At 43.8% G+C, this 18,850-nt stretch overlaps 1 protein-coding gene across 1 annotated transcript in view; it reads right to left on the bottom strand.

Moving 5' to 3' along the window:
- Nucleotides 1-7,498: 7,498 nt before the first annotated feature.
- LOC120027078 (potassium voltage-gated channel subfamily KQT member 4-like) overlaps nt 7,499-18,850 on the bottom strand; it is a 92,170-nt gene continuing 80,818 nt past the window's right edge. The window contains exons 10-13 of the mRNA XM_038971918.1: nt 18,638-18,737; nt 13,316-13,447; nt 13,020-13,164; nt 7,499-7,702 (exon numbers count right to left, since the gene is read on the bottom strand). Of these exons, the coding sequence (XP_038827846.1) occupies nt 7,499-7,702; nt 13,020-13,164; nt 13,316-13,447; nt 18,638-18,737 (581 nt within the window). The remainder of the gene's footprint in view (nt 7,703-13,019; nt 13,165-13,315; nt 13,448-18,637; nt 18,738-18,850) is intronic.

Genomic DNA, 18,850 nt, shown 5'->3' with positions numbered 1-18,850 from the left:
TCTACTGTGGAAAGTCTAAATGTCAGAGATATCGGATTCACATGGAATTGTTGTTTAATTCAAATGTTTGAATATGACATTATTTGTGAAGAGATGAAATGTAATTTTAGCTTCCAAATGAGAGATCTGTGCTTTCATAAGTTTTCCTCTGCTCACAGTGGTCCGCTCCTGTGAAGAGGCATGGGTTATAATAGACTTTTCAGACACACCCCTCTCCCTCCACTATAAAAGCCACGAACCAGAAAATAACTTTCTGTTCCGGGTATGCTAGGATGACGATCCAGTGTCAGAATGGTTCAGATAATCACTATAGATGAAGCCAACATCAGCATGGACTTTGATTGTGAATGGTATGAACTTTGAACTCGTATTCACTACAGAAGTGATATCTCCTAGCCTTGGAGTTAGCAACAGCTAAACGCAGGTTCGGAAGGACAGTCCAAGTATCCCGTCTAATACACACAACGTGTTCCCGTGACTACCAGAGACATTCTTCAAAGGACAGAGGACTCGGGTTGATGACACGGGCCGTCTACCACCAACCTACTGAAGCGCAGCTCAGAGTAAATATTGATTGCATTTTCCTCTTCAAATGGGCGGTAATTTAGAATGCATAAGATACTGTATTTACGATAGCACAGCTCGCCTATGTCAAGTCTCCCGCTCTTTCACTAGGACTCCCCCCTTTCCTTTGTGCAACAAGCTGTCATATCGATTCTGCCCGCTAGGGACGTTTTTCTGTATGACGTAATTTGTGATCAAGTTATGATTTAATTGTGTATGTGTGATTAGTTAGGTATTTAGTAAATAAATAATTAAACCCAATTTTGTATTGCTGATTCAACTTGTTAGCCAGGATTCTTGCAGATAATCAAGGACTTACAACTTTCAGATGAGACTGAATAAAATGACGATTAATGTGACTGCTATTTAGGAAAATATTACTAAATCTTTAAGAGTTTATTCGAAAGATAACAGCTCTATAAATATTCTTTCGTGGTGTCCCTCTCTAGTTAATTCATATTTACATGATTAGTTCAATCAGGTAATATTAATTACGGAGAAATTATTTTATAGAATAGCATGTCATAGCAATTAATCTGGCATAGTCAAAGACACGACAGTACCCTCAACAGTACACGTTTTTGTTGTGGCCCCAGACAAGCACACCTGATTCAACTTGTCAACTAATCATCAAAACCTTGATTAGTTGAATCAGGTGAGTTTGTTCCTGTGCTACAACAAAAATGTGTACTCCTGCCATTCATGTGATACATCCAGGGAATCTAAGTATCTGTAGACCTCTGGAGTCTTTGAATTGGTCCCTTACGTTGGGTATTTCATAAAGCTACGACGTTAATGTTAAGTGGTTGGTAATAACATAGTTTCTAATCTTTCCAGAGTGGACTGAGTCAAAAGGATGATTTGATCCAAAAATGCTACTAGGATCGTTGATCATCATCATCATCATCAATAGGCTAAAGCAGGCAGGAGAAAGAAGACTCTGCGTTACTCAAATGAGAGACAGCATAACATTCAATTAAATAACTATTGGAAAAAAGTAATAAATTAGTAAAATTTGTTTTATTCTCAACAAGTATTGAGCATTTTATGGTTTCACTTTTAGAAACCAAATCAGGTGTGCATTAGAAAATAAACACACTGAATATCGTTATTATTCCAACGGGTAACTTCATCAAATCATTGAAATTGCATGGAAGACATTTTGTTAACACTAGTTTATTGCTTTGACTTTGTACTAGTTCTCGTTATAACAATAGATCCCATACATTACAGGGATTAAAAGAAGTGAGGGAGGATGGATGGAATGTTGGAATGGCAGCAAGTCAGAGAGCCCATCTCAAAAGACACCCTATTCCCTATATAGTGTAGTACTTTAGACCAAGGGCCCTTCAGGCTCTCGTCAACAGCAGTGCGCTAGATAGGGAATATGGTGCCATTTTGGGACGCAGACAGAGGAAGTGATGTGATGGAATCTTGAAAGGGACAGTAAGACAACATGCAGAAGATTAAATAATGCTCAGCCTTCGTGTTGATTAGAAAATCAGAGATGTGCTTATCTCAGTTCCTATAGAAGCTAATGCGTATAAAGGGAAGGCAGGGTGATGTGCTGGGTCAGTACTGTCACTGTGTGATGCTAAAGGTCATGCCTCCAGTTCCAGCTTAAAATGTGACAGAATTTGAATAGAGGAGCAATGATTCAGTTTTAAAACTATACACTTGCAATTGATACGTTCATTCCAATCAGTTGTTTCTGTAATCAGTCTTGTGGAAAAAACTTTAAGGGCTTGTTCATGCTACTGTATGTCGTTGCGTAGTAAGGGACTGAGATTGCAATGAAAATATACATTTTCTGTGATTTCCTTCTCAAAGTTATATTGTGTTATGTAAGGCGTATCGTTCTGTACTGTGCTGTAGCCACTCAACACCATTGAAAGTAGGACTCAGAAGGCACTGTTCAGATCATGAATCCACTCAAAGAAACAAATAGATTAAGATACATTTTTTTATTTTACCCCCTTTTTCGATCATGTCTCATCACTGCAACTCCCCAACGTGCTCGGGAGAGGCGAAGGTGGAATCATGTGTCCTCCGAAACATGATCCGCCTAACCGCGCTCCTTAACACCCACCATCTTAACCCTGAAACCAGCCACACCAATGTGTCAGAGGAAACTGTTCAACTGGCGACTGGGGTCAGCCCGCAGTCACCCAGCCCACCACAAGGAGTCGCTAGAGCGCGATGAGCCAAGTAAAGCCCCACCGGCCAAACTCTCCCCTCACCCAGACGACGCTGGGCCAATTGTGCGCCGTCCTATGGCACAGCCCGGGAATGAACCTGGGTCTGTAGTAACGCCTCTAGTACTGTGATGCAGTCTCTTAGACCGCTGCGCCACTCGGGAGGCCCAGATCAAGATATTTAACTCTAAAAAGACTAAAGCATGTAAAGCGACACATCAGTCTAATATGGATAAGTGTGAATGAACAATGACCTGATTGGACATAATTTGGCATGGCTTCTATTTAAGGACAATAACAAAAAGCTATTTACCATCCAACGATACATACGTAATGAAATGCCAAACTGAATCTCTAGGCCCTACTGAATGTGGTCTTGCCATTGTCTAACTCCGAACGGTCACGTGTCGTCGATTCGACAATAGCACCAACAAAAACACCAGATCTCCCAAGCGTAAAATGCTTCAGAATCTCCAGACGCTTTGAATGGTACATTTATGCACCTGAATCAACTAAATGTTGGCTTGATTGAACCTAATTCATTAGTCCAAGCCTCTCATGGTGCCAGAGACTTGCTTGTACTGGCTGAAAACAGAGAACTGTGATTCTGAGAAAAAGAAAATGTCCTCCATTGTTAGGGCCGGATGCAATTATGGCTAACAACAGTCAAATCAATCGTTGAGCTCTGAGACTGTGTGTGTGTGTGTGTGTGTGTGTGTGTGTGTGTGTGTGTGTGTGTGTGTGTGTGTGTGTGTGTGTGTGTGTGTGTGTGTGTGTGTGTGTGTGTGTGTGTGTGTGTGTGAGAGAGAGAGAAGTATGGGAGTGTCTGAGAACAGTCATGCATCGTCAACTTGACAAAAATGCTACATTTATTCAACTTTATAGGAAACAATATCAAAAAACAAAATGGGACACATTCATAACGGACTCAAATCTAACATTCACTTTAAACAATAAAAAAACACAAAAATACAATCATAGAAATGGTCCATGTAATTTTAGCTGTCAGAGGAGACGCGGTGGAGTGTATGAACAAACAGAAAGGACTACTTACAAGTATTCTGATTACAGTTATTACAGGAGTCTCTTCAGGTGCCATAGTGTCCACTACAGGGGGTACAAGAAAATAACTTTGGGGTGTGTGTTCTCCAGTTCTGTCCATTAGAAAATCTTTACATAACATTACCTCTATGAGCAAACCATTGTTTAGGGTCTGTCAGCGAACCATAAACAACCATACACCATATGGCTAAAGTGGACCCTCTATTGTAGTTAATGCAAGGAGGACGTCTGCATTGAATCCTGCCAGGGTTAGATGCAGTAAAGAAGTCGTTATAAAGCTATTGGCTAAGACGCATGCATAGATAGGAGAGGCTACAGTACCAGAGATCATGCTTCTGACATGGATGAATGCCTCCCAGGCATTATCTTATCAGCCACCACCTGACTGTACCATTCACCATTCACACGACTGGCTACATCACACCAACATTACTCAGTCTGTTCACTCGATGTGCGACGTGCATCATGAGAAGGTGCGTGTGTTGGGCGAATCAACGAGACAAGATTTCTCTATCGACAATGAGAGAAACTAAGGCTCTGGTCCAACATCCACACTAGCACACTGCTTTGAAGCTATTATGGTTTGTGCATGCATTCTAAGTAGTATGCTAGTGTTGATGTTGGAACGCAGCCTAAGAATGTGTGATAGTTGGTTGGTTTGGAATACATCTCATCATAGACATGAGCTGATTGGCCGGCCTAAACCAGCTGACATGAAACAGGAGTGAGATACTATGCAACAAAGACGGGTGAGAATGGAGGAGTATTGATACAGAGAGAAGGGACATCACCCTCTATAGTCTGACTTGGGGTCAGTGTTCTCTTACCCTTTGGTCTGGTCTGAGGAACACGCGTGTCTGAGGGGTGGGCGGCAAGACAGAGGTTTTTAAAGGGATCAACAGGTATAAAACATACAATATCCCCTTTAACCTGACCCTTTGTGAAGACGTGTAAAATCTCTTCCAGAATGCCATGAAACAATGCTAGAGAGAGATTCCCCATTCCAAACTGATTTAGAAATTAGAGCCTGCCTCCTTCCAGTATTTCTCTCACTATTATGCAATACCATATTGGCTGTATTCAAGGAGTCACTTTCTTTTCTTTTTTTGCAAAGAGGGCTTTTTGTATAGAGAATCATGAGTCGGGAGACTATCGGAGTGGCATGGATGTACTTCAAAGAGGGATGGAACAAGTGTCACACACGAGGCTTAAGTTCTTCTCTTGTCATAACCTAGTCCCTCTTTTTTCAGGACAGCATACTGTTAATGAGGACGAGGGTAGAACGAGAATCATGTAACAACCTGGACTTTAGGGCAAGGTCAGAGAACTGATGTTTTGGTGAAATCTTTCCATTCATGACGAGTCGTCCATTTTTGGGGCTTTTTTCCAGTCTGGGTATCCCCACAGTGGAGTAGATGGGGACATGACGTCTTTGCAGTGCCTCAGAAAGGAAGTTGAGTTGAGCTGTGGACAGTGTGGTGAGGATGAGAGGAGGTGAGGAGGGGACAGAACAGGGCGCACACAGTATATTCATCAGAAGCTTAGAGACAGTCCGTCTCCTATAGCAACAGATTAGAGAACTAATCAAACAAATCAAAGCTATTCTGACTGTTGGAGAGCTGCAGCAGTTCATTGGTTCATCTGGAAATCTATTGATTACAAATTAGGAAACCAGTAGAGGGAAAAAAACTGAGCGGATAACAGAACACCAAACCGTGTAAAAAATGTACAAAACCCAAACTTGGGTTGATATTTAGGAAAAGGCATAGATAGATACAGTATATATGATGTGGTTGGTGAGTGAAACTGGTCAGTTAGTAGTGTTAGGTGGTCAAGTAGTAGTGTTGTTTTCTCTCTTCTTCTTCTTCTTCTTCCCATAGGTACTGAGACAGAGGGGTGTGCGGAGAGCGGCTTCGGGCCAGGACTCTGCTCAGATGGTACCCTCTGGTGGCCAGTGTATGCATGTTCAGTAGGGACTCCACTGGTTCACTTGAGGCTGGGTTAGGGTTGGATAGGGCTATGGCCAGATGAAGATGATGGGAGAGGATTAAGGGAGGAGGGTGTGGAAGGAGGGTGTGGAGGTAGGGTGTGAGTGAAAGGGCTTCATGTGAGGAGTAGTTAGGGTTGATGGGTGCTGGTTTGTAAACAGAGAAAGAATAGTATGATGAAGACTCCAATAGTGGGGGCTCTAAAATGGAGCAGATGATTTAAAATACACCACATGGCCAAAAGTGTGTGATCACCCTCTCGTCAAACATCTCATTCCAAAATCATGGGTATTAATATGGAGTTGGTCCCCCCTTTGCTGCTATAACAGCCTCCACCCTTCTGGGAAGGATTTCCATTATATGATGGAACATTGCTGCAGGGACTTGCTTCCATTCAGCCACAAGAGCATTAGTGAGGTCGGGCACTGATGTTGGGCGATTAGGCTTGGCTCGCAGTCGGCGTTCCAATTCATCCCAGAAGGTGTTCGATGGGGTTGAAGTCAAGGCTCTGTGCAGGCCAGTCAAGTTCTTCCACACCGATCTCGAAAAACCATTTCTGTATGGACCTCGCTTTGTGCACGGGAGCATTGTCATGCTGAAACAGGAAAGGGCCTTTACCAAACTGTTGCCACAAAGTTGGAAGCACAGAATCCTCTAGAATGTCATTGTATGCTGTAGCGTTAAGATTCCCCTTCACTGGAACTAAGGGCCTAGCCCAAACCATGAAAAACAGCCCCAGATCATTATTCCTCCTCCACCAAACTACAGTTGGCAATATGCAGTCGGGCAGGTAGCGTTCTCCTGTCATCGCCAGAATGCATAGCGTGATTCATCACTCCAGAGAACGCATTTCCACTGCTTCAATGGTGGCGAGCTTTACACTACTCCAGCCGACGCTTGGCATCTCGCATTGTGATCTTAGGCTTGTGCGCAGCTGCTCGGCCACGGAAACCCATTTCATGAAGCTCCCAACGAACAGTCCTTGTGCTGGCAATGCTTCCAGAGGCAGTTTGGAACTTGGTAGTGAGTGTTGCAACAGAGGACAGACGATTTTTACACACGCTATAGCACTTGGCAGTCCTGTTCTGTGAGCTTGTGTGGCCTACCACCTCGTGGCTGAGCCGTTGTTGCTCCTAGACGTTTCCACTTCACAATAACAGCACTTACAGTTGACCAGGGCAGCTCTAGCATGGCAGAAATATGACGAACTGACTTGGTGGCATCCTATGATGGTGCCACGTTGAATGTCACTGAGCTCTTCAGTACAGGTCATTCTACTGCCAATGTTTGTCTATGGAGATTGCATGGCTTTGTGCTCGATTGTATACACCTGTCAGTAACAGGTGTGGCTGAAATAGCCGAATCCACTAATTTGAAGGGTTGACCACATACTTTTGGCCATGTAGTGTATGTGGAGGGAGAAATGATTAAAGATGAGGATCAGTCGATGGTAGAAAGTGTGGGCCCTAAGGTGTGGACTGTGAATTCCTAAAGGAGTCAGACCTCCAAAGTTAGGAATCAAATTGGTTTGGTGATTAGTGGGAAGAGCTATTGGCATAGTGGGTTGCTCCAGGGGTGCTGCTACAGTCCAGTATAGTGACATGACATCTCAGGGCCATTGTGGTGAGGGTCTAGCGGTGGACCCAGTTCATTCCGAGACTCAGCCCCAGTCAGTGAGTACAATACCAGTCACTCCATGTTGCTGGACTCTGAGTGGGAGATGTTGAGTGTGTTGGCGTAGGGGAAAAGGTCACGATGGTCTGTGGGGCTGTGGTAGTCCGACGTCAGGTCTGGTTCTAACAGGGACGACAAGGTGAAGTTGGACGAGCCTTTCTTCAGACACTGTGTGTAGAAGTTAAGAAGGAGGTCCAGCTTGTTCTCTATCGACTGCACCTGTACAGAGATTAACACACACTAATTATTGTTGTGCACTAAAATCTATTTATGACATTATTAATGAGCAATGATTATGATAGTCTTTTTTACTGGGTATTTCATTATAAATTACAAAGCTAAATGGCAGTTACATAGTACTACTAACCCAATAATTATCATTAGACAAATACAAGCATAAATTGAGAAATCATGCACTCACATCACCCCTATATTATACTGAACAAAAACATAACCGCAACATGCAACAATTTCAAAGATTTTGCTGAGTTACAGTTCATATAAGGAAATCAGTCAATTAAATAAATTAGGTCCTGATCTATGGATTTCACATGACTGGACAGGGGCGCAGCCATGGGTGGGCCTGGGACGGCACCCACTTGAGAGCCAGGCCAAGCCAATCAGAATGCGTTTTTCCCCACAAAAGGGCTTTATTACAAACAGAAATACTCCTCAGCACCCCACCTCCCCTGATGATCCTGCAAGTGAAAAAGCCGGATGTGGAGGTTCTGGGCTGCGTGGTCTGCGGTTGTGAGGCCGGTTGGACGTCCTGCTAAATTCTTTAAAAAGACGTTGGAGGCGGCTTATAGTCGAGAAATGAACATTCAATTCTCTAGCAACAGCTCTGGTGGACATTCCTGCAGTCAGCATGCTAATTGCATGCTCTCAAAACTTGAGACATCTGTGGCATTGTGTTGTGACACAAAACTGCACATTTTAGAGTGGCCTTTTATTGTCCCCAGCACACCTGTGTAATGATCATGCTGTTTAACCTGTTGAGGACAGAGGGCGCTGTTTTCACTTGGGGAAAATCGTGGCCAATTTAAACGGCCTCGTACTCAATTCTTGCTCGTACAATATGCATATTATTATTACTATTGGATAGAAAACACTCTCTAGTTTCTAAAACCGTTTGAATTATATCTGTGAGTAAAACAGAACTCCTTTTGCAGCAAACTTCCTGACAGGAAGTGGAAAATCTGAAATCGATGCACTGTTCTAGGGCCTGCCTATTAAAGTCCTTGATATTTATTAGTTTAGATGCACTTCATACGTCTTCCACTAGATGTCGACAAGCAGTGAGAGAAGAAATTGAGTGTGTAACTTGATCTGGGCTCGAATAATAGCTCTTGGCATGACGTGTCACCAGTTTCCTGTTTTCTGGAGAGCGCGAGAAGGGACCTGGATTTGCCTTCTGATAAGCTGTCGTTATGGACGACTAATATCTCCGGCTTTGATTTTATTTGATACATGTGACAATATCATCGTAAAGTATGTTTTTTCAATATAGTTTAATCAGATTATTGAAATTATTTTGGGAGTTTTGCCGTGTTCCGTTCTCTGAGTTTGTTGACGATGGAGAGATTCGCGCCACTTGGCAAGTGTGCTTGCTAAATCGAGAGGGAAAAAGGCCGTTCTAAAACCAAACAACGATTGTTCTGGACAAAGGACCCCTTGTACAACATTCTGATGGAAGATCAGCAAAAGTAGGACCCATTTTATGATGCTATTTCATATATCTGTCGAACATGTTGTACTAGTCGTTTGCGCCCAGATTTTGGGTACTCTCTCGTTATACCTAAGCTGGATGTCGTAATGAAGTTATTTTTAGAATTCTAACACGGCGATTGCATTAAGAACTAGTGTATCTATCATTTCCTATACAACATGTATTTTTTTGTTATGTTTATGAATAGTTATTTGGTCAGAATATGTGTGTCAGAAAAAGTGTCAGAAAAATATCCGGACGTTGTGGGAAAAAGATGCTACGTTAGCACAATGTATAACCACTGATTTCAAAACATAAGTGTATGTATAACCTGATGTTATAGGACTGTCATCTGATGAAGCTTATCAAGGTTAGTCAAAAATTATATATATTTTGCTGGTTTATTCGCTATCGCTAACGTGCCTATTGCTATCGCTAACGTGCCTTGATGAATGAATGCGGTAGTGTGGTAGGCTATTGTAGTAAGCTAATATAATGCTATATTGTGTTTTCGCTGTAAAACACTTTAAAAAAAAATCGGAAATATTGGCTGGATTCACAAGATGTTTGTCTTTAATTTGCTGTACACCATCGATTTTTCAGAAATGTTTTATGATGAGTATTTAGGTATTTGACGTTGGTGTCTGTAATTACTCTGGCTGCTTCGGTCCTATTTGTGACGGTAGCTGTGATGGTAGCTGCAATGTAAAACTGATTTATACCTCAAATAAGCACATTTTTCGAACAAAACATAGATTTATTGTATAACATGTTATAAGACTGTCATCTGATGAAGTTGTTTCTTGGTTAGTTTGGTTGGTTCTTGGTTAGTTAGGTTGGCTTTGTGCATGCTACCTGTGCTGTGAAAAATGTCTGTCCTTTTTTGTATTTGGTGGTGAGCTAACATAAATATATGTGGTGTTTTCGCTGTAAAACATTTTAAAAATCGGACATGTTGACTGGATTCACAAGATGTGTATCTTTCATTTGCTGTATTGGACTTGTTAATGTGTGAAAGTTAAATATTTCTAAAAAATATCTTTTGAATTTCGCGCTCTGCCTTTTCAGTGGAATGTGGGAGGAGTTCCGCTAGCGGAACGCCAGAGCCAGACAGGTTAATCAGCTTCTTGCTATGCCACACCTGTCAGGTGGATGGAATACCTTGACAAAGGATAAAATGTTACTTATTTTGTACATAATGTTTCTGCAACCGTATCTTACGGCAAAAAAGAGCTTCTGGATATCAGGACAGCTATCACTCACCTCGGATTAGACAAAGATTTTTTCTTCAACATACAAGCCGCACAAGACATTCTCCAAACACCCGGCAGGGCCGACATCCCCGTTATTTGCAAGAGGAAGCGACGCAGGTACAGAGGACAAAGAGCTGGATGCCTGGTCAGGACCCGAAAAAGGCGAGTGGGAAAGCTGCCGCTACCGTCAATACTACTCGCCAACGTGCAATCATTGGACAATGAACTAGACGAGGTACGATCACGAATATCCTACCAACGGAACATCAAAACTGTAATATCCTATGTTTCACGGAATCGTGGCTGAATGACGAAATGGATATTCAGCTAGCGGGATAAACACTGCACCGGCAAGATAGAACAGCACAAAGTAAGACGAGGGGGGGGGTGGTCTGTGCATATTTGTAAACAGCTGGTGCACGAAATCAAAGGACGTCTCTAGATTTTGCTCGCCTGAAGTATATTGTGATAAATTGCAGGCCACACTACTTGCCTAGAGAGTTTTCAGCTATACTTTCCGTGGCTGTTTATTTTCCACCACAAACATATGCTGGCACTAAGACCACACTCAGTCAGCTGTATAAAGAAATAAGCAAACCACTCACCCAGAGGCGGCACTCCTAGTGGCCGGAGACTTTAATGCAGGGAAACGTAAATCAGTTCTACCAAATTTCCATCAACATGTTAAATGTGCAACCAGAGGGAAAACAATTCTAGATCACCTGTACTCCACACACAGAGATGCGTACAAAGCTCTCCCTCGCCCTCTATTTGGTAAATCCGCCACAACTCTATCCTCCTGATTCCTGCTTACAAGCAAAAATTAAAGCAGGAAGCACCAGTGACTCGGTCTATAAAAAAGTGGTCAGATGAAGCAGATGCTAAACAACAGGACTGCTTTGCTATCACAGACTGGAACATGTTCCGGGATTCTTCCAATGGCATTGAGGAGTACACCACATCAGTCACTGGCTTTATCAATAAGTACATTGAGGACGTCGTCCCCACAGTGACTGTATGTACATACCCCAACCAGAAGCCAAGGATTACAGGCAACATTCACACTGAGATAAAGGGTAGAGCTGCCGCTTTCAAGGTGCGGAACTCTAACCCGGAAGCTTACAAGAAATCCTGCTATACCCTGCGACGAACCATCAAACAGGCAATACGTCAATACAGGGCTAAGATTGAATCATACTACAACGGCTCCGACACTCGTCTTATGTGGCAGGCCTTGCAAACTAATACAGACTACAAAGGGAAGCACAGCCGCAAGCTACCCAGTGACACGAGCCTACCAGACGAGCTAAATCACTTCTATGCTCGCTTCAAGGCAAGCAACACTGAGGCATGCATGAGAGCATCAGCTGTTCCGGACGACTGTGTGATCACGCTCTCCATAGCCGACGTGAGTAAGACCTCTAAACAGGTCAACATACAAGGCTGCGGGGCCAGACGGATTACCAGGACGTGTGCGCCGGGCATGTGCTTACCAACTGACAGGTGTCTTCACTGACATTTTCAACATGTCCCTGATTGAGTCTGTAATACCAACATGTTTCAAGCAGACCACCATAGTCCCTGTGCCCAGGAATACAAAGGTAACCTGCCTAAATGACAACAGACCCGTAGCACTCACGTCCGTAGCCATGAAGTGCTTTGAAAGGTTGGTAATGGCTCACATCAACACCATTATCCCAGAAACCCTAGACCCACTCAAATTTGCATACCGCCCAAAACAGATCCACAGATTATGCAATCTCTATTGCACTCCACACTGCCCTTTCCCACCTGGACAAAAGGAACACTTATGTGAGAATGCTATTCATTGACTACAGCTCAGCGTTCAACACCATAGTACCCTCAAAGCTGATCACTAAGCTAAGGATCCTGGGATTAAACACCTCCCTCTGCAACTGAATATTGGACTTCCTGACAGGCCGCCCCCCAGGTGCTGGGGGTAGGTAGCAACACATCTGCCACGCTGATCCTCAACCCTGGAGCTCCCCAGGGTTGCGTGCTTAGTCCCCTCCTGTACTCCCTGTTCACCCACGACTGCATGGCCAGGCATGACTCCAACACCATCATTAAGTTTGCAGACGACACAACAGTGGTAGGCCTGATCACCGACAACGATGAGACAGCCTATAGGGAGGAAGTCAGAGACCTGGCCGGGTTGGTGCCAGAATAACAACCTATCCCTCAACGTAACCAAGACTAAGGAGATTATTGTGGACTACAGGAAAAGGCAACCGAGCAAAAAAATTTAATGAATTAACTTTGTGCTTATGGAAAATTTCTGGAATCTTTTATTTCAGCTCATGAAACATGGGACCAGCACTTTAAATGTTGCGTTTGTATTTTTGCTCAGTGTACATGGAATATTAGCCTAATCAGGAAAGCCACGCATTGAGGGTCAGGGTTTATCCTGTCTTAAAGTGGTGGCCGTGGCAGTGGCCGTGGCAGTGGCCGTGGCAGTGGCCGTGGCAGTGGCCGTGGCAGTGGCCGTGGCAGTGGCCGTGGCAGTGGCCGTGCGTTAACATGATGATCAACCTACTGTACTGGAGCTCTGTACCTGTTTCTCCACCTTGATGACACGTCCCATCATACTGAGCTCGTCCATAAGGTCCAGTTCTGGAGGGGTCTTCTCTCCCTTCTCACTCCTCACCTTCTTATTATCTGGCTGGTAGGACGATCCACGACCCACTATCTGATCCACTCTGGGGAGGACCAGGACAACACACAACAATAAACAATCATTATCAAAATGATTCATTTAGTGGTGTTATGGTTACTACTGATAGAGTGTGTGTGGAACGAATCCACTGTGTCTCCAACTGTTGTAGGTTGTGTGTGTGTGTGTGTGTGTACCTGGTTTGTAGACTCTTGATCCTCCCCAGCATGTCCAGGTGTCCAGCAGAGTACTGCTCTATGACGTCCTTCACGTCGTATGGACGCAGAGTCTCCTTAAACTTCCGCTTGGCCACCAGGAACTTCAGAATCCTACACACACACACATTAGTAGAGATCTACATGAATGTGTTGCCTGTGGGTGCTTCACACTGCAGAATAAAACCAGTGAATACTGCAAAAGTGTTAAACCATGAAACAAGTCATGCACATCAATGCAACTACGTAGGTGTGATTAAGTGGGATTTGCAGCCAAAGTGACCTTCTCAATATTATTCACAAATGGCCTCATTAAAAGGAAACCACTGGAGTACTGCAGGGATTCCGCTTTGTTGTGGACTTTGACAATGGCATTGGTTCTGTATTACCAATGACATATGTAGAGCCATGTATAGAACACTGACTGTATACAGTGCCTTCGGAAAGTATTCAGACCCCTTCACTTTCTTCACATTTTGTTACGTTACAGTCTTATCCTAAAATTGATCAAATATATATTTTTCTTATCAATCTACACTCAAGACCTCAATGACAAAGCAAAAACTGTTTTTTAGAAATGTTTGCAAATTTTTTTTTTTTTTAAATACAGAAATGTGATATTTCAGTTTTGTAAGTATTCAGATCCTTTAATCAGTACTTTGTTGAAGCACCTTTGGCAGCGGTTAAGAGCATCGAGTCTTCTTGGGCATGACGCTAAAAGCTTGTAATATCTGTATTTGGGGAGTTTCTCCCATTCTTCTCTGCAGATCCTCTCAAGCTCTGTCAGGTTGGATGGGCAGCATCACTGCACAGCTATTTTCAGGTCTCTCCAGAGATATTCGATTGGGTCCGGGCTCTGGCTGGACCACTCAAGGAAATTCAGAGACTTGTCCCAAAGCCACTCCTGCATCATCTTGGCTGTGTGCTTCGGGTCATTGTCTGTTGGAAGATGAAACTTCACCCCAGTCTGAGGTCTTGAGCGCTGTGGAGCAAGTTTCCATCAAGGATTTCTCTGTACTTTGCTCCGTTCATCTTTGCCTCGATCCTGACTAGTCTCTCAGTCCCTGCCGCTGGAAAACATCCCCACAGCATGATGCTGCCACAACCATGCTTCACCGTAGGGATGGTGCCAGGTTTCCTCCAGACGTGACGCTTGGCATTCAGGCCAAAGAGTTCAATCTTGGTTTCATCGGACCAGAGAATCTTGTTTCTCATGGTTTGAGAGTCTTTAGGTGCCTTTTGGCAAACTCCAAGTGGGCTGTTATGTGCCTTTTACTGAGGAGTGGCATCCGTCTGTTCACTCTACCATAAAAGGCCTGATTGATGGAGTGCTGCAGAGATGGTTGTCCTTCTGGAAGGTTCTCCCATCTCCACAGAGGAACTCTAGAGCTCTGTCAGAGTGACCATCGGGTTCTTGGTCACCTCCCTAACCAAGGCCCTTCTCCCCTGATTGCTAAGTTTGGCCGGGCGGCCAGATCTAGGAAGAGTCTTGTTGGTTCCAAACTTCTTCCATTTAAGAATGATGGAGGCCACTGTTTTTGGGGACCTTCAATGCTTCAGAAATGTTTTGGTTCCCTTCCCCAGATCTGAGCCTCAACACAATCCTGTCTCGGAGCTCTACGGACAATTCCTTTGACCTAATGGCTTGGTTTTTGCTCTGACATGCACTGTCAACTGTGGGACCTTATATCGACAGGTGTGTGCCTTTCCAAATCATGTCCAAATCAATTGAATTTACCACAGTGGGACTCCAATTAAGTTGAAAAACATCTCAAGGATGATCAATGGAAACAGGATGCACCTGAGCTCAATTGAGTCTCATAGCAAAGGGTCTGAATACTTATGTAAATAAGGTTTCTGTTTTTTATTTTTAATACATTTGCAAAAATGTCTAAAAACCCGTTTTCACTTTGTCATTATGGGGTATTATATGTAGATTGCTGAGGATTTAAAAAAAAAATGTAATCCATTTTAGAAATAAGGCTGTAACCTAATACAATTTGGAAAAAGTCAAGGGGTCTGAATACGTTCCCAAAGCACTGTGCATATAAGACACCCTTGTTCCGGTGCACTGTGTAAGGAGAGAGGGACACACTCGGTTTTCTGCACACCCTGGCCCTCTGCTTAGTCAGCCTCTCTCTCTCACACACACACACACGAGGTGGACCCCTGTGTGTGTCTAGTCTACCTCCTCTCAGCGAGACAGCTGTGTGTGTTGTGTGTGGTGACCCCACAGTTAGAGGACAGAAACAGATGCTCTGACTCCCAGTGTACAAAGCTAATTATATTCACATCCACACTCCACCAATCGTTGGCCTTTCCGAGAGAGAAGTAAAGAGTGTGTTGGGGCTGTAGAGTGTTGAACATATACTGGGGAGAGTTCTGGCTGCTTGTCACACTATAGGAGAGTAGTCAGCCGCCCGGACACTGAGGTGCTGGCTCGGCAGAATACAGGACACACCAAATGTTAGCGTAGCAAAACAGACGCACTTAACCTGTCATCCCAAGCCGTGATGGATTGCTCCATGAGTCGGAGTGGGCACAGAGGGGAGGGGGGCTGTTTTATGAGGAAACATTATCTCACACACACAGACGGGCTAAGACCTCTTTAATATCAGTGTGTTCTGTCAGGGGGGGGACACACACATTACATATGTAGTGGTGGTGGTTTGGTGAAACAGACACACACAAACACACATCACAGCAGGGATGTGGAACACAATGTAACGTGGAAACGTGTTAACCATTGTTGGCGACTGAACAACTAGCATGTGCAATGGCAGTTTAGTGCTATGTGCTGCTACGCTGTGCTGCAACGCTAGTGTGTTGATGGCAAACACACACTCTTCCTCTTTATCCCCCTTTCCCTCTCTTTCTCGCTTTTCTTTCTTCTGCTCTGCAGGAGAGAGAGAGAGAAAGTAGAAAAAGAGGGGTGGTGGTCGACAGCTGGTACCACAGAGGCCGTCAGCGCACCCTTCCTCCTTCCTCCTCCTCCTCACAGTGCGCTCTTGATGACTACGGAGTTTTTCAAAAATATTTTGGCAAGATGTATTTTTTTATTATTTTGCAGGTAGATGCATATTTTTTTCTGTCCGGGTGGGTCTCAGGTGTGGGTAAAAGAAAGAGTAAGGAAAAGTAGAAAGGAATGAACAAGAAAAAGAAAGAAAAATATAATTTTATTTCCATCCTCTAAGGGGTTCTTCAAAGCGCTGAGTCTCTCTCTTCATCGAGTGGTATGATCGTATTAATGCATTGGCTGCCTGAAGTATTCCCACAGCAGCTACCTGGTATAGAGGCATAGTTGGCACTGGGTGCACTAAATCATTAGCTACAGACTCAGAGGCTCTGGTAGGGAATCAGTACCAACAAGTTATTGAGATCTGGACCAAACATATTCAAGTCAGCATTCGGTCGTTTTTGGTTTGGTTTTATGTGAATGACTCATGGCAACAGCAGTGAAGTGAGTTGTGATGTAGGACAGGTGCAGTTTGTGTTGTTTTATAGGGTCAGCCATAGTAAGTACAGCGCCATTGGAGCAAATGAGGTTTAAGTGCCTTGCTCAAGGGCACATAGACAGATTTTTCACCTTGTTGGCTCAAGAGTCTTCTTCCGGTGTTCAAAACAGCAACATTTCAGTTACTGGGCCAATGCTCAAACCGTTAGGCTACCTGCTGTCTAACACCAAAAGAGGAACTCCTGCTTACATGAGCTCAATCAACAGCTTCTAACTTTAAAAGCAGAGGAATGGAACTATCACTTCTTTAAAACCCTTAACACGGAGGATCAAACAATAGGCAAATGGTTGACTTTACAAACTCTGGATAAAACAGTTTCAAAAATATAAAATGTTCACAACTGTGCAGAAATACAGAAATTGACTACTAGTGGCTTTAGCACAACTTGATTAGATTGAGTACTACAATGAGTATGCAGATCTCTCTCTCTCCTCCTCTCTCTTCCTCTCACCATCCCTACATATCCCAAACACCACACATTTACACAGGCAAGTAGGCAGGCTGATTAACTACAGTAGCCTTCCTATAGTGAAACCTCAGCAATACAGTCGATGCTAATATCTACCTGTTTCTTAAAAGACATCAATCTTAAGTGTCTTACATAAGATTCCAGTGTTCCAGTGTTTCTACAGTGATGTATATACACGTGTCGACAAAGAATATTCACGTTTCAGTATGGTAGCTAATAGAGCCTACACTCAAATGAATCCAGACCCAATCCACTATCCCTTTCATATAAACACACACACTCACATAACCCCTCATACTTATAGCATACTGTGGAAACACACACACATAGTCTGATGCAACATGAAAGATGCTGTGTCTGTATGGCTGACCCTTGGGATCTGCCAGTAGTGGTTCAATACAATCCACTCACACCAACTACCCACAGACCAACATACCTGCCTCATTGACAGATGTTTGCTGGCAATTGTAGTGTTTTTCTGCCTCCCTCAGTGGAATAAGTTGTGCATGTGCGTGCGTCCGTGTGTGTAGAGGGATGAAGGTATCCCTCCAGGATATTTACATGGTTAAGCACAGAGAAACCTCAAGGGGTCGTGTTTTTCCCCCCTGAACACATGGAGCCGTTAATTAGTGCATAGGTTTGCCAGCTAGGCATTTGTCTCATTCCTTCACACCATTCTTTCTCCATTCCTTATATCGTAGCTAGTTTTTCCTAATATTGGAAGTTTCCTTGTGGGCATAGAAAGGTGGTCTATGTACACGACTACACTACAGCATGCACAACCTTACCTGTAAAACAATGTTATATGAAGACTTTGGTCAACAAATTCTTATGATCAATTCCATCAAAGTAAGACGAGACAAAATAACTGTACAATACAGACTAGTATAGTGACGATGTAATGTTTGTCTATTTTTGGCGGCCAGGGAGTGATCACTAAAACACACAGTGTATCACTAACATGGAGCTCTGCAATAGACTCTCCATGATCACGGCTCTGTCAGCTGCCCTCCAGGCCCTGAATGATTGACTGAGACAAGGTCAGAGCCGAGCAGCTGGCCTGCGGCAGGAAGGATCAGTTATCACACTAAAGAGGACATTTCCTTACCATCAGCCGAAACTGCATATGGCCAGAGTCCACTGGAGGAGCCAACCATTCATCTTACTCCATCCACCATAACAGGAAGTACTGTAGGCCCAAATATAATACTAGGGCCTATTGCGACAATAGGACCAGAGAGGAGACAGGTGACCTGGTTCCATCATGATGTGGACCAGTAGGTACTCTGTGGGTACATGTAGGGGTGCTGTAGGACTCACCTAACAGCCCGTATCAAGGTCTTCACTGCTGGGATCACCTCCTCCATGGCAACATCACAATATGGTTTGTCTTCAACACTGTCCTCCCCTACTCCTTCCACTGGAGACAGGACAGCAACGATATAGTTAAACGTGAGAGGGAGTGAGTGAGTGAGTACAAGAACATACGTGAGACACTATGTGAGTATGTACTGTTTAAGTGTGTATGTAAAT

This window comes from Salvelinus namaycush, chromosome 32, assembly GCF_016432855.1.
Source record: "Salvelinus namaycush isolate Seneca chromosome 32, SaNama_1.0, whole genome shotgun sequence".
NCBI classification, from domain to species: domain Eukaryota; kingdom Metazoa; phylum Chordata; class Actinopteri; order Salmoniformes; family Salmonidae; genus Salvelinus; species Salvelinus namaycush.
Note: the sequence above shows the minus strand (reverse complement) of the source record. Positions and strands in the feature narration are given on the sequence as shown.